This window comes from Saccostrea cucullata, unplaced genomic scaffold (assembly GCF_032062105.1).
Source record: "Saccostrea cucullata isolate Sc308-1 unplaced genomic scaffold, CSIRO_AGI_Scuc_v1 ctg167, whole genome shotgun sequence".
Taxonomy (NCBI): Eukaryota; Metazoa; Mollusca; class Bivalvia; order Ostreida; family Ostreidae; genus Saccostrea; species Saccostrea cuccullata.
In genome coordinates this window covers 82,443-108,539 of record NW_026939192.1, presented here as the reverse complement: position 1 = coordinate 108,539, position 26,097 = coordinate 82,443, and the positions used below count along the sequence as shown (strand labels likewise).

At 34.0% G+C, this 26,097-nt stretch overlaps 2 protein-coding genes across 3 annotated transcripts; both read right to left on the bottom strand.

Moving 5' to 3' along the window:
- Positions 1 to 28: 28 nt before the first annotated feature.
- Positions 29 to 4,293, bottom strand: LOC134252525 (stress response protein NhaX-like). Its single transcript, XM_062735025.1, has 4 exons — positions 3,921 to 4,293; positions 918 to 998; positions 450 to 562; positions 29 to 295 (listed from the first exon to the last, which is right to left on the bottom strand). The coding sequence occupies exons 1-4, from the start codon at positions 3,982 to 3,984 to the stop codon at positions 77 to 79; spliced, it is 477 nt and encodes a 158-aa protein (XP_062591009.1). The 5' UTR covers positions 3,985 to 4,293; the 3' UTR covers positions 29 to 76.
- A 424-nt stretch (positions 4,294 to 4,717) lies between these two features.
- Positions 4,718 to 25,590, bottom strand: LOC134252522 (hemicentin-1-like). Of its 2 annotated transcripts, none has more exons than XM_062735019.1 (12): positions 25,037 to 25,590; positions 17,258 to 17,349; positions 16,551 to 16,752; positions 15,806 to 15,952; positions 15,460 to 15,585; positions 13,590 to 13,886; positions 12,932 to 13,309; positions 11,243 to 11,401; positions 10,154 to 10,276; positions 9,367 to 9,633; positions 5,599 to 5,727; positions 4,718 to 5,495 (listed from the first exon to the last, which is right to left on the bottom strand). In XM_062735019.1, the coding sequence occupies exons 1-12, from the start codon at positions 25,086 to 25,088 to the stop codon at positions 5,392 to 5,394; spliced, it is 2,076 nt and encodes a 691-aa protein (XP_062591003.1). In that variant the 5' UTR covers positions 25,089 to 25,590; the 3' UTR covers positions 4,718 to 5,391. The 2 variants fall into 2 exon arrangements, with proteins under 2 accessions (XP_062591003.1, XP_062591002.1); XM_062735018.1 differs by having other exon boundaries at positions 17,258 to 17,352; positions 25,037 to 25,589.
- Positions 25,591 to 26,097: the final 507 nt, after the last annotated feature.

Here is a 26,097-nt window from a genome sequence, read left to right as displayed (position 1 = left end):
ACATAATAAAGTATTTTAGAGAACAAAGTAATGTAGAATGTAGTATATATCAAAATATAGTTAAGATGTACACTAATCAGTGTTGCTGTTCGTGTTTTTCGTGCTTACACACGAGGACAGGGATGTGGGAATGATGAACCAAGAAGTCACTCACACTGCCCATAAAAGTTCGTCTTAATTTACCCATACCACGTGACCCCGTCACTATCATGTCCGCTTTCTTCTCCTTTGCTTTGTGAATTATGTCATGACCAGGATTGCCTTCACCTTGAATGCGAACCACTTCACCGCTTAACTGAATTTTTTAAATAAAAAGCATGATACATGTACTTAATAAGTATTTATGAACGAACAAATGGTTATGTAAACAAATTTAAAAATCACTCAGCTATACAACCTTCATTCAGAGCACTAGTGTTGTGAAGGAGGAAAATAAAAAAAGTACTCACATTGTGGGATTCCAGAATTTTGTTCAGTTGTTCAATGAGAGCGTGGATTCGTTTTTCTTCCTCGTTTACTGTTCGCTCTACTATTGTAGGGTCTGCCTGTGACAGGGAAACCACTGCAAAACATTCTTGCCAACCTTTCATATACATATCATTACAACTATAAACAAATTTTAATACAGAATCTAGAATGACATATAATTTTGATATTTATATAAACGTTTATATTTGGCAATTTAATTCAATGGCATTAAAATAGTTTTGAGGAAGAACACAAAGCCCTCTGTAACATGTTAACAAACGAATTGTTCTGAGCTTTGATCAACCAAAACATACACGTCAGAAGGTTACACGTGTACTAGACAACAACAGCAGCCATAGTGTTGTTATATGTGGTATACATACATAGACAGAGGATATACGAGAACCAATACAAGAGGAAGCACCAGAATGAACAATGTCTGTACTTACTTCCAAAGTTAACATTCATGTACTCTGCACAATGGGCCAGAATAACGTAGTAACCAGGTCTATGGATATTCTCCACATAGTCTGAAACACAATACATATCATCTAAATAAACAATACTAACTGGATATAAAAGTAAATAAAATGCGTCTACATGGTGTCCATTCGATGGTCTCATAATGTCCAGCAAGAAGATCAAAAGAAGTGTAAAGTATATTATCATGATAAGAATGTAGTGGAAATAACAGGTACAGTAACGGTATATTTCCTGTCATTATGTAACACAATAAGGTCATTCAAAAAGTATAATTATTTTAGTTTCCGCTTAAAAATACTCAGAGGAAACTAAAGCAAGCAACATGACCTAATGAACACCAATACCATGTAGAAAATGTTGTGTTTGTTAGATATTTATTTAAAACCTTTTACACAGTTAAAAATATTTCGATTTTTGCAAACTCTTTCAAAAAAATACATTTTTGTGATACATAAACAGACCTGAACAATTTTATTCATTTTATAACCAAATCTCGAGATTAAGTTTATTTTCTTAATCTTAGGTGTTCAGGAGTAAAGGAAACATTTCATTCGTCATAAATTATCGAGTAGATCTTGTCTTTACTACAAATTGGGTAATGAAGCAAACAGCAAAAGAATAATGCACAACTATCATATAAGATGACAGAGCATACATGTACATTGCAATACCAAACTAGGGCTAATTGTAACGGGAACCGTTACAGATGTTCCCCAAACGCTCCCCAACTCCCTTTTGATGCTATATTCCCTTAAGCTCTAGTAAATAAGACATACTTTATGTAATTCAGACTTAGCAACGTTTTCCCAGCAGGATACAAAATATATTTAAATTTTAGCATTGCACGCATGCTCATGTAAATGTATGTGCGTAATGACCATATCATCTTGTCTACACTATCCATCTATTTTAATATACTTAATATCGAAGCATTTAATCTAAAAGTATTAAAAAATACTCTCATTTAAGCGTATTTTTAATTTTACGCATTTCACGTGCACGCATGTGCATGATGACCATACCTTCTTGTAGGAGTCCATTATGTCTATCTATATTCTAAAACCATCCTCTTTGGTTGAAAACCAAGGGAGTTATAACCATTTAAAGTTTAAGCCAATCAGATTGCAGCGCACGTGCATGCACGTGATTTAATGACAATTGTTATATATCATATTGTAGGATATCCTAAAGTATGCCTATCTTTTAAATTTCAAAGCATTTCGACAAAAAAAAAACGGAAAAGATATTGAGATTTTTGTTTCAGCCAATCAGAGCGAAGCACACGTGAACGCATGTGCATGCATGTGCATGACGACCATACCCTCTTGTAGGAGTCTATTATGTCTGTCTATGAACTAAATCCCATCCTGTTTGGTTGAAAAACAAGGGAGTTATAGCCATTTAAAGTTTAAGCCAATCAGACTGCAGCGCACGTGCATGCGCGTGTTTTCATGACAACCTTTATATATCATATTGTAGGACATTCTGTAGTATGCCTATATTTTAAATTTCAAAGTATTTCGTCAAAAAACAAAAAAGATATTGAGGTTTTTGTTTCAGCCAATCAGAGCGCAGCGCACGTGCATGCGCGTGAGTTCGTGCTAATTTGACCATGTCATATTATCAACACTATTAATATATCCTTATATAATGAGTTTTAAAGAATTTCATCAAAAAATGTAAAAGTTATGGTTATATAAAGTATATCAGTCATTTCACTCATTTCACGCGCCCGCACGTGCATGCGTATGCGCGCAAAATAACCTTCGTTCCGCACACCTACACTACACACCTATTAACCCTAAAAAGGTTTTAGCTCAGTTGGATGAACAGTTTCTGAGAACACTCGCGGACAAAAAAGTACCGGAGAACAAAGAAGAAAAAAAAGAATAATAATAATAATAACTAGTGCTAATTGTAACGGGAACCGTTACAGATGTTCCCCAAACGCTCCCCAACTTCATTTTGGTGCCTCATTCCCTCTAAGCTTCATCAAATAAACTAAACTCTATGCATCTTAAACAACGTTTTTCCTAGAGTATACCAAGTATATAGCAAATTTTTGCATTGCACGTGTGCACACTTGCATGCATATGTGGAATGACCGTATCATTGTATCTACACTATTAATTTATTTAAAAGTACTTAATATCAAGGCATTCAAAAAGTATTCGAAAATACGCTAAATCAAGTGCGTTTGTATTAATACATATTGCACGTGCATACATGTGCATGTTGACCATACCCTCTTGTAGGGGTCCATTAAGACTATCTATGTTCTAAATCCCATCCTGTTTGGCTGAAAACGAAGGGAGTTATATGCATTTAAAGTTTTAGCAAATCAGATTGTAGCGCACGTACAAGCGCGTGATTTCATGAAAATTATTTTATATCATATTGTAGGATATCTTAATGCATGACTATGTTTTAAATTTCAAAGTATTTCGTCAAAAAACGAATAAGATATTGAGATTTTTGTTTCAGCCAATCAGAGCGAAGCGCACGTGCATGCGCGTGAGTTCATGATAATTTGACCATGTCCTCTTGTCTGTAAATTAATACTAATATATTCTTACATTCTGAGTTTCAACACATTTTATCAGAAAATAAAAAAGTTACGGCTATATCAATTATATTGGTCATTTTACATGTTGCACGTGCACGCTCTTTCAAGCACGTGCGCGCAAAATGACCTTGATTCCGCAAATCTACATAACATGTCTACTTACCCTAAAAAGATTTTACTTACATCAGATGAACAGTTTACAAGATCATTCGCGGACAAATAAGTACCCAGGAAGAAGAAAAATAATAATAAGAAACAGAGTAAAAACAATATGTTCCCCAACTTCGTTTGGGGAACATAATAAGAAACCGAGTAAAAACAATATGTTCCCAAACTCCGTTTGGGGAACATAATAACATGACTTGGAGACAAAAAAATCTGTTAAATATTTATATGTACTCACATTTAAGTGCCATGGCGGCATCTTCACTACCATCCATAGCGATGAGAACTCGACACTCCGACATTTTTTGTCTGCTCTTGGTTCTATGTGGCTAAATTAAATCCACTTCATGCATTTATTCAATAAACATGCACCATTTGACAATGTACATTAGGTGAACTTGATAAAACGGCTTTTATCGCTCACCGGGTCAAGGTTTAACACTGATTTTTGAACAATTCATACTACTTATTAATCCACGTGTATACATTAAACTCCCAGGAAACATTCACGGTACAGAACTAGTACAACAAGACTAGTACAACATGTGTTATACATCACAAATACTTAGAACAATCGAGAAATGTGAAGTACCTGTATCACTGTTTACTGCTTAGTTTATTTCAGCGCTGTCAAAAATTATGTCATGTCATCTTTATTATTAATTATTCTAGGTTCTTCCTTATAAAAAATAAAAAAAAAAGTTTACATTTAGAAAAGAAATTCTGCAAAATATATTCCACTGCGATAACATATTTGGTTTATATTAATTGTTTTAAAATGAAAATAATTGAAATAGCGTTAACTTTTGTATATTTTTTGTCCTTACACATCACAAAAAGGAATTTTTAGATGAAAAAGATGACTTCTATCAGAGAATAAAATTTGCTATCTAAACGTGTCAAATATATTTCCTGTCGGAATAGCAATCTAGGTCAGACACATCGTATGTCTTACAAAGATAAACAATCGCAGGAATGTGAAGGTAATTCTTACAATTCTTTTCATCCTGCATAAAAGTTCACACAACACAAAAAAGCATTATATACATTTATTTGTGTCAAATTTTGAAGAATACAGAGTATGATCTAGAAATATTAATGCAACCATACAAACACAGACATGTATCAATGTTTCATACATATTTATAAATATATATATAGGAATAACTAATTTAATAGCATATCGCCTTCAACATTACCTATTTTCAATATCTTATCAACGGGAAATCATCATAAATAGTTTTATAATTTTTTTTGTGATCAAACATTCTATATGTCACGCAAAATAAAATAGATAAAATATGGGTTAAGTTTAAAACAAACTAAGACAGTTCAGCACTTAAGGTATAATGATATGATTACATTTATTACAGAAATTCATCCATCAAAAATGCATAGGTGATTTTAATATGAAAAGAAACATACACACCTTCACACGCCCACTATACAATTTAATCCTCATATACTTGCATCTTATTCCATCTACATATTATTTCTTTTGCTTTTTGACTTTCCTAGCTAATGTCAAAAAAATACCATATGTCTCAATGATGAATACAATGTATAGGAATGATTATGGCAGTGAATTATTTTTGTTAATAATCTGTGGTTTACAATGAGAGATTACGATTGCTTGATATTTATTTTTGCTGATTTTTTGGGATATTAAATACATGGCACTTCTGGAATTGGTATAAAAATAAATTGTATTAATAATGTAATATTGACATAATTAATAGCGTTAGCAATAATGAAAACATTAAATATGTAATACTGCAACTATTCAAAATGGCTTTGTTATGTCCAGACTTTTCTGAAAGAGAAAAAAAATTAACACTGCAAGATAAAATTTTGAGCAAGTGGAATCATAATTTGAAAGATAATTTTCGTCTTGATCCACATACAAAAATACATACCTCCAGCAAATGTAGACGTACTACTTTCTTTCTTTGGTACTTCTAATGACTTTGTTGTTTGCTTCAAGGTTGTTGTGGAAATTTTGACAACAGTCTCTGGATTCCGAGTTGGCTCTGGTGTACCATAGTCTACAAAGCAATGGTATTTATATAAAAAAGAATTTACCGGGCCTGGATATCCAATACCTGATACAGAATCCTCCACCGAGTTCATGTTCTTCGTCATCCTGTAATTATAGTCCTGCTGGGCACGTTATTACTGGTGACGTAAATATAGTAAATAATGAGGTCCTTAGATCACTTATTTCAAAAGTCCTTAATATATAAAACCCCAATTCTTCAACTGGCGTCGGATTATCATAAATATTATGGATTCTGTAGAAGATTACGCCAAGCAATGGGCCAGATATAAAGAAAAGAAGACGTTGACACTTTGTCATATTGGATTAAATGTATCGGATCTATTTTACAATCGCGCATAAGAAGATTGAGAGGCAATATGAAAACAATCTATCCTTTTGTATTCGGTTATCCAGAAAAAAAAATTTGATAGATTACATGATTAGTACGTACTGTTCCCTGTTGACAAAGCAGGTAACAACATTGTCTTTGTTTGTAAGCTAATTATATAAACTGCATTTTAGAACTTAAATTTAATTTTACAAGTGTTAATCATATGTCAGTTTTGAATATTTAAAACAATCCGAACAACCAAAAAGAATTTGGAATTACCATATCTATCTTGGATTCCACAACTTAATATCATTGACAGCTGCTTTTTCAATAAAAATGGAACTCGTTAGTTTACTTACCTTGTCATTGAATATTTGCAAAATTATTTTGTTAAAAACATTCTGATTATACACACAAGTGCTCTGAAATTGACATCAAAAAGATGCTTGGGTTTCTGATTGACAATATCTATGTGGTTTTTGGAGACCAGGTCTTCCAACAATCGATTGGAATTCCCATGAGTACTATTTGCATGTTATGAACAGACCTTTTCTTGTATTCATGTGAAGCAGAATTTGTCCAAAATCAAATACATAAAAAGAAGAAAAATACTTGCTTTAGCCCTCAACTCACCAATTAGATATCGACGACGTATTGTCAAGATACCACATATCCCAGTGATACGATTTATTCTGGTAAACTTGAGATAAAAGATACCACAGAGTCTGACACAATCTAACAACCAAGCTCTATGATAAGCGTGATGACTTTAACTTTTCAATCGTCAACTTCCCTTACTTATGCAGCAATATATCAGCAATTTACCTTCATCACCTGCATACGGGGTTTATATCTCTCAGTTGATTCGATACGCAAGGGCATGCTCTACGTATATACAATTTCTAAAAACGAGGTAAATTATTGACAAACAATAATGCCCAACATTGGTGCCTGGCACATTAATGGAAGAAGAATAATATGAAGACAAAGAATATCAGCAGTCTCGTTTAAAGGCATCATTTTGTAATTTCTATGGTCGATACAATGACCTTGTCAGCAAATACATTTTATCATTGAGTGAAACATATGGAGACAATATATAGTAACTCAAAATCAAAAGTCCATAAAACATTACAAAACAGAAGCAGAGCAAAAACGGACCTCCAAAACACCAGAGGCTGGACCAGGCGCCATGGAGGAGTGAGCATCCCCTGCCGACCGACGATACCCGCCATGCATTCCTTGTTATGATCGGGAAATAACGGAAAAATCCGTTGTCAATTCAGAGTATATATAATATAAAATAATAAGTATGAAATACGTCAGTCAGCATTTGACACAGTGATAAATTGCATTTGCTGACAAGGTCATTGTATCGACCATAGACCATAGAAATGATGACTTTAATCGAAACTGTTGATATTCTTGTGTCATCAACCTCTTTGTCGATAATTTACCTCGTTTCAAATATTGTTCATGCGTACAACATGCTCTTGCGTATCGAATCCACTGATATATTTTAACTCCGTATGCAGGTGATGAAGGTATACTGCTGCATAAGTAAGGGAGGTTGACGATAGAAACGTTAAAGGCATCTTTATCATAGAGTTTGCTTGTAAGATTACCATTAACGTCTTTTTCAAGTAAAATATCCAAATATGAAACAGATGTGTCAGACTTTGTGGTATCTTTTATCTCAAGTTCACCAGGATAAATCGATTATCGTATCGACATAAGAATGGAAATTACCATTGTTAATTGACGTCGTCGATATACCTAAATGTTGAGTTGAAGGCCACAGCAAGTGTTTTCTTCTTTTCACGCATAAGATATTGTACAAAGTCTGCTTCATATGAATACAAAAATAGGTGTGGTAACAACGTTTTTGCAATAGTTGCACATGGGAATTCCAATGGATTGTTGGAAGACCTTTTCTCCAAAAACAACGTAGATATTGTCAATCAGAAACTCAAGCAACTTTTTGATGTCAACTTCAGAGTACTTGTGTGTACAATCAGAATTTTTTTCAACAAAATAATTTTGCAAATTACAATTTATATAATAAGCCTTACAAACGAAGACAATGTTGTTACCTGTTTGTCAGCAAGGACCAGTATTTACATACTGAATTGACGATGTATATGTCCAGTTTTTTTTCGATCATGACAAGGAGCACATGGCGGGTATGTGTGACCGGTCGGCAGGGGATGCTCACTCCTCTGATGTTTTGGAGGTCCGTGTTTGTTCCGCTCCTATTTTGTGTTGTTTTATGGACTTTTGAGCTTCAATGCTATTCGTTATCTCCATATATTTCATACATAAGGACATCTTTTTTCTTCCATTGTTTTTAATGATTTACTTTACCTATGGAACAATGTGTGTTCAACTTGACCACTATCTCGCTACACCTTCCCATGTATCCTTAAAGCTCGCCTGTGTCATATTTCTGCTCATTACAAGTGGAAACGTGGCTATAAAGTACAAGCGGCGAGCCCATTTCTCTACATTTTCCTTACTTATAAGCTTGACTAATGTTCGTTATCTCCATTTACTTCACTTTAGTACGTTGCTTGATTATAGAAACGTTTTCAACTTCTAAATGATGATCATTGTTTTAATGTTTCGTGAAGAGTGTGACCGATCAACAGTGGAAGCTTATTCCCTCGTTGTACTTTATTCAACCTCTGATGTTTTAGAAGTCTGTGTTTGCTCTGCCTCTGATTTCTATTGTTTAATGAACACTCTGAGGATGATTTTGTTCATTTTGTTTTCATGAAAGAATATTCTGTTTTATATACACTAATTCTTTCAGTAAAAGTACATAATATGTACAGAGCTGTACTTGAACTAAGAGTCGCATACTAGTATCTGTTTATGCATACTCTAGATCACAAGCTGCAGTCTCTTTTACAACTTTAATGGAATAAAGTTACTGCCCAAATCCAGAGTTCTTTTTGTGTAAAAATAGCCACAAAATATCCAAGCAAGGTCAAAGTTACCTAATTTATGGCAAAGAAACTTTTCTATGACAATCAAATGTGTCACTCTGCTAAAGGTTTAGGTGTTCTTCAGAAGGATTTCTGAAATCTTTTCCAAAATATTTCTTATTAAAAACCATGATTTAAACACATTTGAATCTACACTACGTCAGTGAAAAATAAACAAGACTTCCTTGGTCCTTGTGTTCATAAAATACAAATGCAAAATTACTAATGATAACCTAATCAATGTCTTAAATTGCTGACTTAATTCAATTCAATAAATTGGATTTCGTTGTAAATATTAGAGAGGCCAAATTTATCTAAAAATGAATACCTTTGATCGTTGTTAATCCATAGTCAGTACCTAGAATATTCTCTGCAGAACAGTTATAGTCTCCTAAGTCACTTTTACTCATATTCCTTATTTTCAAAGTAAAAGTGTTGGAGTATTTGCTATGGGTTTCTCGTCCTGTTTTGAACATCACATCTTGCTTACTCCAAGTCACGATCGGCGGTGGATTCCCTAAAACGTCGCACTTCAGGTCCATATCCAGACCGGTCATTAGTGCCACCTCTGCCTGCACAACGACCTTTGGAGCAACTGCAATGAACAGCATATCACCAATTGATTATAATACTTAGGTGTATTTTAGTCATGATTTTAGCCAAACCAGTAAAGAGAGTTAATATTTTTTTAACATCAAGTAAACGGATCTACAGTTAAAGGGCTTGAAATTAATATATCTTGTTATTCAGAAACTATATTTTTTTGTATAAAAGTTTTTGTATCATAAAATTTAAGACACATTCTTTAAAAATGAAGTAGACGATCTTTAATAATCTAAAAATATCTGAATTCAGAAGTTTATTTTGTTATCCTTTGTTATTTATAAGCTTATCCTTACATTTACAACGTTTGCTGAAATTATCCTGAATGAAAGAAATTTAACAAAATCAAGACATATTTAATTGAGAAAGACAATTATATTAGATGCACGTGAAGCAACATTCTGATAGAACTATCTATATTAAAATTCAGTTATTTATGTTATTTGATAAAACAGAATGTAAAAACAAAATGCTCCTTCATCTGCCACTTGATAAGAATATTTTTTCCTTACACTCAACGTCAACTGTTATATTTTTGGAATCCATCACTCCATTTCCATTGGCTGTCTCACATATGTACATTCCAGCGTCATCACGATTCACGTTCTCTATTACATAATGTTTTCCGCTTCCAACTGAAACCGATAAGAATTTGTTGACTTAAGACACTATTTGTGCAAAAAACATCAGATAATATAAAATGCAAAGCATGATATCAACAGAATTTTTTTTTTACAAGTGCTGGTTATAATACTTATGATGTCCGCAGATCATAGACATAAAAATAAATATTAGCTGCAGATCTGTAACTCACTGGTCTCACCGTCTGAATAAAATTGGGATGGACTACTGGAGCCACGGTGTCACCCATCTGAATGTGTGTACTTGTTGCATACAAAAATGTGAACTTATCTTACATTATTTAGCTGCCATCTCGAAAACATTCTTCTTTTACTTATTCTTTTACGACTTCCACAAAAAAACATTCTAACAATATCTATGTAAATGTCATGGACGAAGAGCGTTTGACCACACGTTCTTCCAATTCTAAATGGCGATCTCAATCAGTGAAAATTTTGATAATCTAATTATCTGACCAGAAAAGCTATTAACGATTTTTTCAATGAAAGGCACTTTAGTTCTTTGTTCTTCTACTCCATTTTTATTCGATCGGGGAGCCACAGTTCTGCATTGAATAAGCAGGTGTGTCGAAAAAATCTATTGTTGCACCTTTAGCATTTGTAGAAAATTTAACAAAAATTAGTATTTTCTCTTTATTTTTATAAACGCTGTAATTGTCTATATTATATTTCATTGAGGACTATTTTTCTTCTGTAATTGATTTCTTTTCAAGGAAGCAAATATAAGGTCAGAAGTTGGCATAAGCTTCAGAACTGTAGCTCTCTTTAGGAATATAGCTCTCTTAAGGAAATACGGAAAGATAAAGCTATAGCTACGGTTTTGCGTCTTAAATATTCTATGATATATATCTTTTAAATTTCAAATTCTTACCAACTGAATTGTTTTAAAATATGAAATATATAAATAGGATTGAAAAATGAGTTAAAATCATAAAAATGAGGTGGGAGGGTAACACTTACCTTTATATTTCTCTGGTCTTGCTATATACGAGGGTTTTCGGATTCTGTACCATTTGATGCTGTAGTTAGTGTTGGCAATAACCTTACAGTGCAATGTCAATTTCTCTCCCTCCAACAACTGTTCTCTATCACTATCTTTTACAATTTTAATAAAGGGAGCTGTAATATTGAAAAATTAGAATTCCGTTACAGAAATAACAGGAAATGTCAATTGGTCAGTATCAAATTTGAACCATAAAAATCTAAACATAAAATATGCATTTCCTTCCCAACACCATGGACCACTTACCGGTAGATGTAACAACTCAAAAAACGGTTTAAGTTGAAAGACCAAGCAACAAAAATCTTATTATACTCAAAAGTAACAACATTAACATAATTATCCTTTTAAAATCCATCAGTCTGAAGCCAAATCTTTACCAGAAGGTGACTATGAACCATTAGTTTTGATAGTGAATCAACTTAGATAAAAGAAAAGTTTGAAAACTTTAAATGCTGGTATGCTTTTTTCGCATGATTGAGTTGTCCTTGAGGCAATCTGACTATAGAATTCTGATTTAAGCGCATTCTGACTTTTCCCTGAACCTATCACATCAGTTAAACTTCGTTTATGGAGATTCTGAGATTCTGCGTGGATTAAAAAAATCATTAGCATCAATCCTTCATGAACAAGAAAGCTACAGAAAAAAAACACCTAAAGCTATTGTTTTGTTTGAGACATTTTCATTCTTTTACCTGGCTCATCTTACCTACTTTCTCTACACCATTTATTCTTAGACAAAACTGACCCCCACACATTATCATTACACTATCTTCTCTTTCTTGTCTTGTGGTATCTACTTTCTCTAAACCATTTATTTGTTCCTAGACACAATTGACTCCCCATACACTTTTTCTTTCTTGTCTTTCTTACGTACTTTCTCTTCACCATTTGTTCCTTGACACAACTGACCCCCATACATTATCTCGTCTTTCTTGTCTTATCTTACCTACTTTCTCTTCACCATTGGTTCCTAGACAAACCTGATCCCCCATATATTATCTTGTCTTTCTTGTCTCGACTTACCTATACTTTCTCTTTCTTGTCTTGTCTTACCTACTTTCTCTCTCTTGTCCTGTCTTACCTACTTTCTCTACACCATTTGTTCCTAGACATACGTACATGACCCCCCTACAGTCCATCTTCTTGTCTTGTCCTGTCTTACCTACTTTCTCTACACCATTTGTTCCAAGACATACGTACATGACCCCCCTACAGTCCATCTTCTTGTCTTGTCCTGTCTTACCTACTTTCTCTACACCATTTGTTCCTAGACATACGTACATGACCCCCCTACAGTCCATCTTCTTGTCTTGTCCTGTCTTACCTACTTTCTCTACACCATTTGTTCCAAGACATACGTACATGACCCCCCTACAGTCCATCTTCTTTTCTTGTCCTGTCTTACCTACTTTCTCTACACCATTTGTTCCTAGACATACGTACATGACCCCCCTACAGTCCATCTTCTTGTCTTGCCCTGTCAACCTACTTTCTCTACACCATTTGTTCCTAGACATACGTACATGACCCCCCTACAGTCCATCATCTTGTCTTGTCCTGTCAACCTACTTTCTCTACACCATTTGTTCCTAGACATACGTACATGACCCCCCTACAGTCGATCTTCTTGTCTTGTCCTGTCTTACCTACTTTCTCTACACCATTTGGTCCTAGACACACTTGACTCCCATTCAGTCGATGATATAACTCTATACAAGAAAAAGGCCAAGAAAAGCCAAAGCTGCGCAAGGTGCCACTACATCCATCTCGGCTCTGTTCACAAAGATCTGGACACAAGGGGTAGACGGTATCATTGATACAGGGTGGGAAAAAAGTTCCACAGAGAAAGGGCAACAAGAGTTTACTGCATTGAACCTTAATTAAGGTATAAAATTTGTTAAAGTCAAAAGATGCTTCCTCTTGTTTAGTGTGTCCCTGGCTGTTTGGGAGTAAGGTTAAGTTGGTCTGTAATACTCCGTGGCACTGGGGACTATAGATCTTCTCACATCTGGAATCTTTGATTTCTAAAAACAGGATATTGTTAATATAAAGTAAATGCTTATGTATGTATCAAATAAACTAGATGCTGTCATACAACAGCATCACATTCCAAAAGATGAAACAGTTGCTGCTTAAATTGTTAAAGGAAGAAAAAAAAAGTGTGACAGACGCATGGACGGACCAGGATAAAACAATGTATCTGAATTTTCTGTAGATGATTATTTTTTGGAAAATATAATTACAACTTTAATAATAACTAATTTTAACAATAATTTAACACCTGGATGTCCATTAGTGTTTTACCTGTTTTTTTCTCAATCAGTTGTATCTGACCAGTGGCAGTCCCGGCATTATTAGTTGCTTTACAGGTGTAAACTCCAAAGTCATAGGACTCCAAAGCACTGATAATTAGAAAATATCTGGCAATATGGGATGAAGAGTTAAAAACTCGAAAACTTGTACGATAGTTTTTTGTCAGTTGTTTCCCATTGAGCCACCATGTTACGTTTCCCAGCGGATATCCTTCCACTGTGCACTGTAGTTCTGCCTGTTTTCCTCGCTCTTCTTCTATATGTTTAGGGGCTGTTATTACAGGCATTACTGTAAAGAACAACATGGAAAGAAAAACACAATAATTCTTTAATAAGATGTATATAGAGATAACGAAAATTATCTAAGTCAATTATACAATACAAATCAGGAGTAGAGGAAACAAGTACCTCTGGCAGTAGGAATTAATATTTTGAGAGAGGGACACTTGTTCATTACAACTGCCAACAAAAAAGATGCTTTTTCTTTGTATAAACAAGAGTCCCACACCCGCACAAACTTCTGTTGGGGTCATGAAAGTCATAATTTTGGAAGAGGCACCCGTGTTCATCATAATCATGCACTTAGATCAACTAAGATCTTGGCTTAATATCTATGAACAGAGGAGGATGTTCTCAAAGAATTAAAGGTACTTGGACACAGATTTTCTCTATAATATTACAACTTATATATTTTAATAGCATTTCACACATAAATTAATTAAAAATCTTATTTCATTTAAAAGTTATTAAAACTTTAAATTTTTTGGCGGGTTTGATTGACACATCCTTGCACTTTCACAAATTTTAACTTTATTCTTAATCCTTAGGAAAAGTGGCAATGCTGATGTGTATTAATGAAAAATATTAATACTATAATCCAGAAAATTCAGAGTAGACAAGTACTAAAGCAAATCAAACACACAATATATTGTCAGTCCGTGCAGATGTGGTGAACACACTTTGGCACCCGATGAATCGTAAACACCAAACAATAACATGTTTACAAAAACCTGTGTACATAACACGAGTGTGATCGATTCGCAAAACTCTGTACACAACGGAATGACGATACTTGTGAAGTAGTTCTGCTTTCTAACATTTCTACTCTGAATAAAATTATTCGTCTTGCTGTTAGTTTCAATATTTTTCATTAATACTCATCAGGATTGCCACTTTTCCTAAGGATTAAGAATAAAGTTAAAATTTGTGAAAGTGCAAAGATGTGTCAATCAAACCCGCCAAAAAATTAAAGTTTTAATAACTTTTAAATGAAAAAAGATTTTTAATTAATTTTTGTGTGAAATGCTATTAAAATATATAATTCGTGATATTATACAGAAAAAATGAGAAAATATTAACTTCAAATCTGTGTCCAAATACCTTTAATGCATTTTTATTATGTATTCAACAGAGCCCAACCCTCTAGAACTCCAGACCCTGTGTCCATAAATTTCACAATTTCGTTAGAAAGTTTAATGATTATTGCAATCATGCCATTAGCTTGACTGCTTGAAGTCCATGAGTAAAGAAGATTTTTAAACATTGCGCTTATTTTTAAATGGTTTTAGTGCTGCTGAAATTGGTTGAGTAACTCATGAGAAAAAAAACTGAAAATGTTCAAATTTTAATGCACGATGGACTACGCACGCCGACGGACGAAAACAGGTAGCAATAGGTCAGTTGAATGACTCAGGTGACCTAAAACCACTAAAGCCTAATGAAAGTTTCAGAAATTAGATTCTAATTTGTTTTTATTTATTGACAAATAATAACTCACTGATAATTACTAGTATTCAAAGGTTTTAGTAAAAGAGGTGAAAATGCAAAATGTTGAAATAAGATTTTAAAGAAAGTAATCATACATTGTACATTGATGCGGAAATATCTCTGTGCTGTGGGCGAGATTCCATTGTCAGCCTGGCACGTGTATGTCCCTTCAGAATCACGTTTCACAGTTAACGAGAAATGAGCTCCTTTTGTTCCGAGATCTACAATATAAGATTAAGAATTGCCCTGAAACTACAACTTTTTAATAACCAGGATACCTCTAACTTTGTTAAGGAAGTGTAAGAGGAGAAACTTAGGAATAAGAGAGACTGTACCTGTATCCTTATATTGAAACGATTACGAAATTGATTTTTATTTTCATAATGATAATGTTACATTTCAAATTGCTTTACTATAAATCAATGCAATTATAATTTTCACCTTCAAGGATCCGTGCCCCGCTGTCCAGTATCTCTTTGTACCATTTCACTGTTGGGGTCGGAATGCCGGTTACTTGGCAACGAAGCATGACCTTGTCCCCAAGAAACGCTTCTATTGTCTTGTTTTGGTCCAAAATTCGAGGTGGCGCTGCAAATTGTTTAAAGATCAGAAAATTTACATTCTTCAGGTATTTTGCAAATAAAGTATGTGGTAACCTACGACATCATGACCGGGGGTTCAAAAGATTAATTATGACTTATTTTGACAACACAAACGTTGAATGCCGTGCAAGTACAGCATCATAAGCGAAAATCAATTCCACGCCCATATATTGAATAGTATTAGTAGCTGTTGCAATGACTCTTTCATAACTATAATTTATTCCAAAGACAATATAGGGTTTTTAAAATAAACAATTTAGAGGCCCAAGGACCTTAACGGTGACCTGAGTACAACAATTTAGAGGATCCATTAACTGATGTAAAATGAAGCTTTGTTGCCCAAAAGCAAGAAAAATAGTATGATAAGGATCAACAAAATAATTGGTGTGGTTTTTATCCCCCCCCCCATTTATCACTATCACCATGAAACAATTCACAATGAAATGTTTTTATACACATAAATATATATCAAATATTAATATGTACTAGTATATAATCAAAGTAGAAAATTAATATCTATTTAATATGTACTAGTATAAAAATAAAGTAGAAAAAAATCAATATTAATGTTTATAGATGTATACCTTTTACCGACAGATACACAATTTGGACTGGCGTGGCCCCCTTCATACACCGGTACTCGGCCTGATCGGAGGATTTCAGATTTAATATGGTCAGACTCTTATCGTCGCTGTATTCCTGCCTTAACCGATATCTGTTTCTGTCGCTGGAGAAGATTCGATCTCCCACGGATATCGTCTCCTGATACGACCGTTGCCAAATAACCTGAAAATAAGGTAACTAGTTTCTGAACCGCATGCTCATACATCGCTAAATTTCTTTTACGGAAAATACATGTGTTCTACACTGCCACAAATTCCTAATATGAATTAAAAAATTTGCTGATTGTTTATACGTATATGAAAAATTCCTACATTTAAAGGTTTTTACTGAAAGATTTTTGCATCCCATGAATCCTTTATTTACGAAAAACAATGTCATTTAGCAATTAGTAAACACTGCTAAGCATATAATCTTTACAGATCTCTTGAGCAGTTCCTCTTCCATCAATGAAACGTACAATGACGTAGATATCAATAATACAAAAGTGAATCTAATTTTAAAATTATTTGTACAGATAAAAAATATAATCAATAATGTCTTTGTCTGTTACACTAAGTATGGAAATTAAAGTTGCAGCAGTTGCAGACCTAATATTTTTCTCTACAGCTTCAACATTAAATTCTATACTCTCAACCCTGAAAATGCATTTAATAAACTGCAAACTCACTTGATCATAGAGTCCGACATTTTTAACCGTACACGGCAAGGTGATCTGGCCGCCCGCGGTTCCTGTTATGTTGACGAGCCCCTGTTGTTGCGCTGCTAAGAACACAAAACACTTTATGAATCTTACATCTTCAAGAAAAAAGAAATTAGTAGCCAGTAGAAGACCATAGAGTTTTGCCATTAATCCATCCCTATTGATAAGTAATGATCTTTCTGTCGTCCTAGTCTGGTTCTCTCCTTCCCAAACCACATCTCTCTGGGGAATGGAGACAGGTTTATATAATAAATTATTATAAATCTTTTGTTTTTCTTTTATGATGACTCTATCGTGCCCAGAGAGGTCTTTAACATCCTTAAATCTTTTCTGCATGGCAATACATGTACTTGCATTTTTATTCCTCGGAAAACAGACCTGAATTTAATTAATTTACAATGCAAAATTTTAATATAATACATAACAAGAGGCCCCCATCGCTCACCTGAGCACTGTGGCTAGGAAAAAGTAGAAATTGGTTTATTATTGAATAGTTTAAATCCAAAAGTATCCCCATGACCAATCATGGCTTTGCTAATCTTGATAAGAATTTTTTAAAGAATTTTCCTATATATGTCTATGTAAAACTTTGATTGGTCATTTTGGACCCGCCCTACCCCTGGGGGTCATGATTTGAACAAACTTGAATCTTCACTACCTGAGGATGCTTCCATATAAATATAATAAATTATGGCATTGTCATTCTTGAGAAGAAGATTTTTAAAGAATTTTCCTATATATTTCTATGTAAAACTTTGGTCGGCCATTGTGGCCCCGCCCTACCCCCGGTGGTCATGATTTGAACAAACTTGAATCTACACTACCTTAGGATGCTTCCATAAGAATATGATCAATTATGGCTTTGTCATTCTTGAGAAGAAGATTTTAAAAGAATTTCCTATATATTTCTGTGTAAAACTTTGGTCGGCCATTGTGGCCCCGTCCTACCCCGGGGGTCATGATTTGAACAAACTTGACATTACCTGAGGATGTTTCCCCATAGGTTTCATCTTTCCTGGTACAGTGGTTATTGAGAAGAAGATTTTTAAAACATACCACCAAATTTTCATTAATTTCCATTTATTTCCGTTGAATCAGGGCATGGCCCTTCGTTTAAACAAACTTGAATCCCCTTCACCCAAGGATGCTTTGTGGCAAGTTTGGTTGAAATTGGAAAATGTGAAAAGTTTACAACAACGACGACAACGACGACAGACAACGCTGAACGGACAAATTGTGATTAGAAAAGCTCACTTGAGCCTTTGGCACAGGTGAGCTAACAAAGGAGGGTTTTATCACCTATCTCAGTTTTGGGAGGATTTTTCATCATTTATAGTAATAACACCAAATTTTCTATTAAAAAAAAATGTGGGAATGCAATATGTTCTCACAAAGGACTATTCTTTAAACTAAACACGTATGGTATAAAGAATAATATGTATTGTTGGTTTTAAAAGTTAGAGAATAAAACAAATGTTGGTTGTTTTTGCCCGCTTTAACAAAAACAAGCTCAGTTGTCTGGCAGGAGAACCAAGGTATATAAAGATTGATACACAAAAATCTGGTATCCTCGTCGGAATCCCTTTATGTGTTCCATAAGTCTCTGTATTAGGTCCATTGTTATTTTCAATTCGTGTAAACGATGCAGCTGACAAGATGTCAAGCTTTTGTAGATTACTTGCTGATGATAACAGTTTACAGTATGCATCTAGATGCGTCAAATCTATTGAAAGTCAACAGAATAATGATCTTTTATCTCTTGAAGAGTGGTCTAAGAAATGGTTACTAAAATTTAATCCCTCAAAAACTATACCGTTGTATTTTTTAACGCAAGAAAAAACAAAGAACTTCCAAAACTGCTTTTCAAAGATAGCCATTTAGAATATATTCAAACTCAACATCTTATGGTAACATTTTCACATAACTTAAGTTGGTCATCTTACATTGAAATCTTACTATCTAATGCATACTAAAATTGGGTCTATTAAAAAATTTAAATTCAAAATATATCGAAAATCCCGTTCATTCATATATACATTGTACTACCAATTTCAACCAGTTTTGGCATAAAAGTTTATGGATGAAGGGGAACAAAAATTGTGAATTTCATGGTCCCTGTCCCCGCTCCCCTGGGGCCTAAGAGGTGGGACCAAAACCATTAAAATAAATGCAATCTTTAAAAATCTTCTTTACTCCTTGACGTCAAGCAGTCAAACTGTTGACATGATTGTAATCAGCATTGAGTCCTCTACCAAAATTGTGAAATTCATGGCCCCAGGGTCAGGGGTTCAAATGCTAGGGCGGGGCTATATAGATTATATAGTGAAAATACATTTTTAATTCATCAAAAATCTTCTTCTCTGCCCCTGGGCATTAAATAAACTATCCAATGCATAGTTATGTTGAATAAGGCTGCCTCTTCCAACATTGTGAATTCATGGCCCTAGGGTCAGGGGTTCTGATGTTAGAGCGGGGCTCTATTTATATACTAGTGTATTGAAAATGCATAAATTCTTTAAAAGTCTTCCCCTCTGCTCCTGGGTATTAAACCAGTGAACTATGTATATAGTTATAATGAGCAAGAATGTCTTTTCCAAAATTGTGAATTTCATGGCCCAGAGTTGTGGGTTCTGGTGTTAGGGCGGGGCTCTATTGATTACATGTATATAGTGAAAATATATTTCTTTGAATATCTTCTTCTCTGCTCCTGGGTATAAAACAAACTAACTAGGTACACATAATGCACAAGAATGTCTCTTCCAGAATTGTGTATTTCAGGGCCCCTGGGTCGGGAGTTCTGGTGTTACGGCGGGATTTTTTGATTATATGGTGAAAATACATTAATTCTTTAAAAATCTTCTTCTCTGCTCCTGGGTATTAAACAACCTAAATAGGTACATAATTATAATGAGCAAGAATGCCTTTTTCAAAAATTGTGAATTTAATGAACCCTGGGTCAGAGGTTCTAGTGCTAGGGAGGTACTATATTGATTATATAGAGAAAATACAATAATTCTTTAAAAATCCTCTCCTCCGCTCCTGGGTATTAAACAAACTAACCAAGTGTATAGTTATGTTGAATAATGCTGCCTCTTCCAAAATTGTGAATTTCATGGACCCAGGGTCAGGGGTTCTGGTGTTAGGGTGGGGATCTATTGATTATATAGTGAAGATGCATAAATTCTTTAAATATTTTCTCCTCTGCTCCTGTGTATTATACCAATGAACTATGTACATAGTTATGATGAGGAAGGATGCCTCTTGAATATTTGTGAATTTCATGAACTTGGGTCAGGGGTTCTGGTGTTAGGGTGGGGCTCTATTGATTATATGGTGAAAATGCATGAATTCTTTGAAAATCTTTTCTATTTGGTCCTGGATATTATGCCAATGATCTAAGTACATGTACATGTTTATTATGAAGAAAGGAGCCTCTTGAAGCTCTTCCAAAATGCTTAATTTCAGGGTCCTCGGGTCAGGGTACGAGGGGTTTGCGTAGTCTTAAAATGAATTAATGCTTTGAAATCTTTTTTTTTGGTATTAATCAACCATTGATGATTAAATAAAATTCGTGATTGAAATTTTTAAAATTTTGAAATATGTGGCCTCAGGGTCAGTGGTTCCTGTGGTTTGGGGTGCACAATTAGTTATAAAGTGGAAATGTATTTTCTCTTTGTTACTCTGTTCTACCTCTGGGTATTAAGTAACCAGAGAAAGCATGCTAAGTGTATAGTTATGATAAGCAATGGTGCCTCTTTCAAAATTGTGAATTTCATGGCCTCTGGTCTAAAAAATACGAACCAAATTAAATTACTGGAAAGTTGTTACTCAGGTGACCTATATAGGTGGGCCTATTGTTAAGTGTACACTAATTTGAAAATAGTTCCAATAAATGCTGAGATCGAGCGATCTTGCGTGATTTACAATCTTCACTTATCAGATAAAACAAAAAGGAAATTGAGAATTTCTCCAGGACATTTAAGAAGATTTAGTGCCGCGTTTGAAGGAAAATGTAGCAGAGGTCTTGCTGTTCAAAAGTCTTTCAAGTTGGATTATGAGGTATTTTTTTCTTCAAACAAATTCCTTTGGATAAGCATTTATGTATTTAAACCACACATTTTTTGAAAATATAAAGATCAATCACAGAAATGCAATAATTGTATAGAGGCTTAGTCTATACCAGACAATATACCTTTAACAGAGTTTGACATTCTTGCAAGAGTATATTTAATTATCTATCGTTTTGAACATTTTTATTAATGAAACCAATTGCTTAAAATAGATTTTCGAAAAAAAGAACTTCGTAAGATTATCTGTCCCATTTGCATCAATACGAATATGCCTCTAACATGGCAATCCTTCAAGGATTCCGCTATATCTTTACCAACACAAAACACCTGCTGCTAAGTTTTATTGTAGAGCGTGTTCTTAGATGAAAGACGCAAAACTCACTTGATTTTGTGAACTTTTTCACCTCCAAAAACCATCCAAGAAACGATTTTTTTTTTATTGTTCAACGATGTATTAAGCGATAGGGAGAACTTGTTTCAAAGATAGATTGTTGTCATAGAAATATATTTATTTGGGAAATAGCTGTCTGCAATATTAAAGTGATTTATTTTTCCGTGTTTTTTTTTTTACTTTACATTTATAACACTCTTTAAAGCATGTGAAAGAACGTATTCTAGTCATGCTAGTGGTTGCCACATCAAATTGCATCTGACACAAATACTGACATAAATATTATATACGGAACACCAAGTGTGGAGAGAAATTACATATGATGGGGTTAGATTATCTTTTCACACCTAAGCGCTGGTTAAATAGTCAAACCATCTGTCAGGGGTAGATCTGTGTAAGTGTGCCAAAACAAGAAGACAAAGCCAAAACAAACCGTAAAATCTTAATTCAAAACACACAGAGTCTGCTATGTCTGTAAAGTTAATATAAACAGATCAACGGACTTCATACCAGATCACCATCTCAGCGTGTTGGTATCAGGGATGGGTTGACATTACTGAATTATAAGTTCTGAGTTCTTTATCCCTTGTCGAAACGTTATACAAAAGAATACATGTAGGTGCGTTCTTCAAAAATTTATCCCTATCAATAATTGGATTTTTTCTAAGTCAAAGGGGCATAACTCTGTCAAAAATGGCTCGATCGTATGTGTTACCAAAACAGAACTTGAACTAGATATTCTTATTTCAAATCTGTATAGTATACCAAATTTCATTTCAGTTTGTGCAACCGCTGCGAAGAAAATGAAAGAAACTGCGAATAATTGGAATTTTTCTAAATCCAAGGGACATAACTCTGTCAAAAATGGCTTGATTGTACCCAAAAAAGAACTTGGCCTAGATATTCTTACGATGGATCTGTATACTAATTTTTATTTCAGTATGTGCAACCACTGCGAAGAAAATGAACAGAAGCTGCAAATACTCCCCAGTAATTGGAAATTTTCTAAGTCCAAAGGGCTTAACTCTGTCAAAAATGGCTCGATCGTAACCAAAAAGAAAGAATAACATTGTCCATGTTTTGCAGTTGGAAACCCAAGATATGTGTCAGATCAAAAAGTAAAATTGGAGGTGCATAATGGCTAGATATGTAATAAAGATACTTTGGAAGCCTCATTAAATTCCATTCAGTGGTGCATGTACATGTATTAAAGGAGTTGCGGATATGAGAAAGGTGTCCCCAAAGCGTAACAGACGATGATACTGTTAGATTTTAGTTTCGCTATAAAGTTTAAAAGGATAATGGAACATAAAATTAATCATGTAACACAATGATTATTTATGATATCAAGGAAATCTCGAGCATCTTCCAACGACAGTAATGACATCAATCTATATACGTGATTTGTAATAAAGATATAATAAGCAGACATATGAAGTCCAAATCAAATTATTTTCCCTGTAATATAAGTATTATTCTAAAATTATTGATTGTTCATAAAGACATCGTTTCAATCAAAGTTAGTGTGCAATGTATATATATAGAACAAATCTTATTTGACATAGACGTAAAAATATATGAACATATCGAATTAGTGAACAGCATTTTGTTGCAGTGTACTTCTGACGGAAGGATCGTACAAATGCCACATACGTTAAAGCCCATTGATTTTCCTGTCGGTAATTAACTGTATTAATCTACTGCCCATTAATACGAGAGGATAAATACTGTATCGGTTCTCTTATGTTGCATTGCTAATTATACACACTATCAAAGAAAAAGAAGTTTATTAACATACAAATCTGGGAATAATAGAGCGATGACTAATAGAAAACCCATTCTGAAAACGCCCTCTGCTGCGGAAAAGAAAGATGTATGTTGTTCGCTGTTGATTTTTCTTATTTGATAAAATGGATCATAAAAAAAGTTTTGAATGCTTATAATTCTTGTAACCTTGGAGACCAAATTATTTGTAACACTTTGCAAATTTTAAAAACGGGATATACTAACTTTAAGACTGGGCTTCTGTTTTAAATGAAAACTAATAATTACAGACTGTAGTTCGTTTTAGAGGAACTGGGTGTTGAAAAATGTCGGTTAGGAATTTTTTAAGATTGTCGGAATAAAGAGAAAATTGGACGCCTTGGTTATTCTATCAGATAAATATTGTACATTTATTGTTTTCCTTTAGTTTTATGTCCAAGTGGCATCTTATCAGTGAAGAATTCAGTTAATTTGTAAACTGTAACCCTCGGAATGTTTTGTTTCAGGAGGACGGGCGTAACTTTAAAAGTATCAACATTTTTAGTGCATTTTGTGAAAGTCTGTCCATTTTCTTGTAACTAATTATTTTGGGTTTTTTTTTTTTTACTTCTAAGCGAGCAATGCGGGGAACAAATTGTATTCAAGAAATCGCGTCTAGAATTGTTATATTATATTAAATCACAAATATTTCGTACAGTCGGCTATTTAATCCGCCAGGAATTCCTCTTTTTGATACAATCTACACTTGAAGAGAAACCCATGCACCGTCTTCTGAAATTCCGATATTATAAGACCCCATACAGAGATTTTAAAGCAAAGTGTGATGAATTCGTCTGTGTTATGCTTTTTTCTGTTTGAGGTCAATAGAGTTTGTGGGAATCATAAAAGAGGAACCACATTTACGCCCGTCGATACTCCGAAACATAAAAGTGCGAATTCTTGATCAGAAGCACGTGTAGATGCGCCATAGTAAGGGAAGCCTGTTATATCATACGAGAGGTAATCAGGTGTTATAATGGGATTATTGTCTCAATATCAGGGGCAAGATTATCTCTATCTCTTGTTGTCTATCGATTAACAGATGTAGGCCAATACCCAAATCTATGTCTAAATGTAATTTGAGCATCGACTCACATCCATAATTTGGTCATCATTTTAAAATTCAGGAAGTACGCTGAAGCCCAGTTAAAACATATAAAGCTCTTATCTGGCTTGTCTTAAGCACCCAATAGAAAGCTTTCTTCTTTAACCCCCAGCCGTATGAGGAAGCCACATCCAATTACTTTTAACGTCCGTAAAGCAGAGCAAAATCCCTTTAGAATTTAGAATTTTGCAAACTTTTATTATTATCTTTTTTTTATGAAACAGTAGACCAGTTTGGTTTATTTTTGTGTTGTTACATTACGTTATTGAAAAATATGTTTGAGTTATATGAAATCCAATTATAATGTTTAAATATAAATTACAGATAAATAAGAAGTAAAGTATAAACTTCTAACCAATAAATTCAACTATACTCACCAGCAGCAAGCAAAAGTCCAGCAAAATTAACAGCTGTTAAAACACAAAACATTGTTGAAACTTTCGCTTCCCTAAAAGTTAAGATCTCTTTGAGCAGTTAATTTACAGTTCAAAACACAAGCAGGTCGCTTCCGTTAAAAGTATGAGAAATTAAAAAAAAAGATGAAGTGAACAGAACGTTCCGGATGTTCGAATGGGGATAATCCAAACACAGCAAGATATTTACATGTTCCGTGGAGGAACACAGCTATTACCTAACATCGGCGGCTGATGCTTTGAGACCGGTGATAAAAGGAAGCCTTTCGAACTAATTTGCCAAAATATCGCCAATCCTAACAACGATACAGGCCAGAACGCTTAAGGACGATGTCAGCGTTAAGAGCTGTTTTCCTAAGCATTAGTCAAAAGTTTATCAATTACACTCAAAAAACATTTCAGTCTACATGCACTGGATTCTTAAATTCCGCGCCATTGATTAATGAACGGAGAAAATCGTGTCTATATTTTGATAATGCTAGTAGAAAGAGCAATCCTAGATTTATCAAACGAACAGAGCGCAAGTTGAAGGGATGCTATAATAAATGTTTGGTTGGTTTTTGCAATAGGTATTGCTTGTGTTTACTTGGAGGTAGATGAGAGAGTGAGTGTTTTTAATTCATACAAGTTCTGTGTAAATTTGTATGTTTTTGATGTTTTTATTTGGGTTTGTATTGCCATGTACTGGGAATATAGACAAAATAAATTGAATTAAAAAAAATTAATTTTAAAAAGAATTAAAAGTAGCTAGGTATTTATCTGTTAACTACAATAATTACATGTAGTGTGGCTTCATTTTCATCGGTATTTCATCACAGCCAGGAGAGTGTTGTCTTAGATACGGAATCGACAAGTACTAGTATATCAGTATATTTCTTTATCTCTATGCGTATATCATGCACCTGCAATGATTATAAAAATGAAAGAAAAACACGACCTGTGTATAAATTTGATTAACATGGCCATAAGAAACGGGAAGTGGAGGGAGGTAGTTCTGCAGATATATGGAACAAATTAAATAGAAA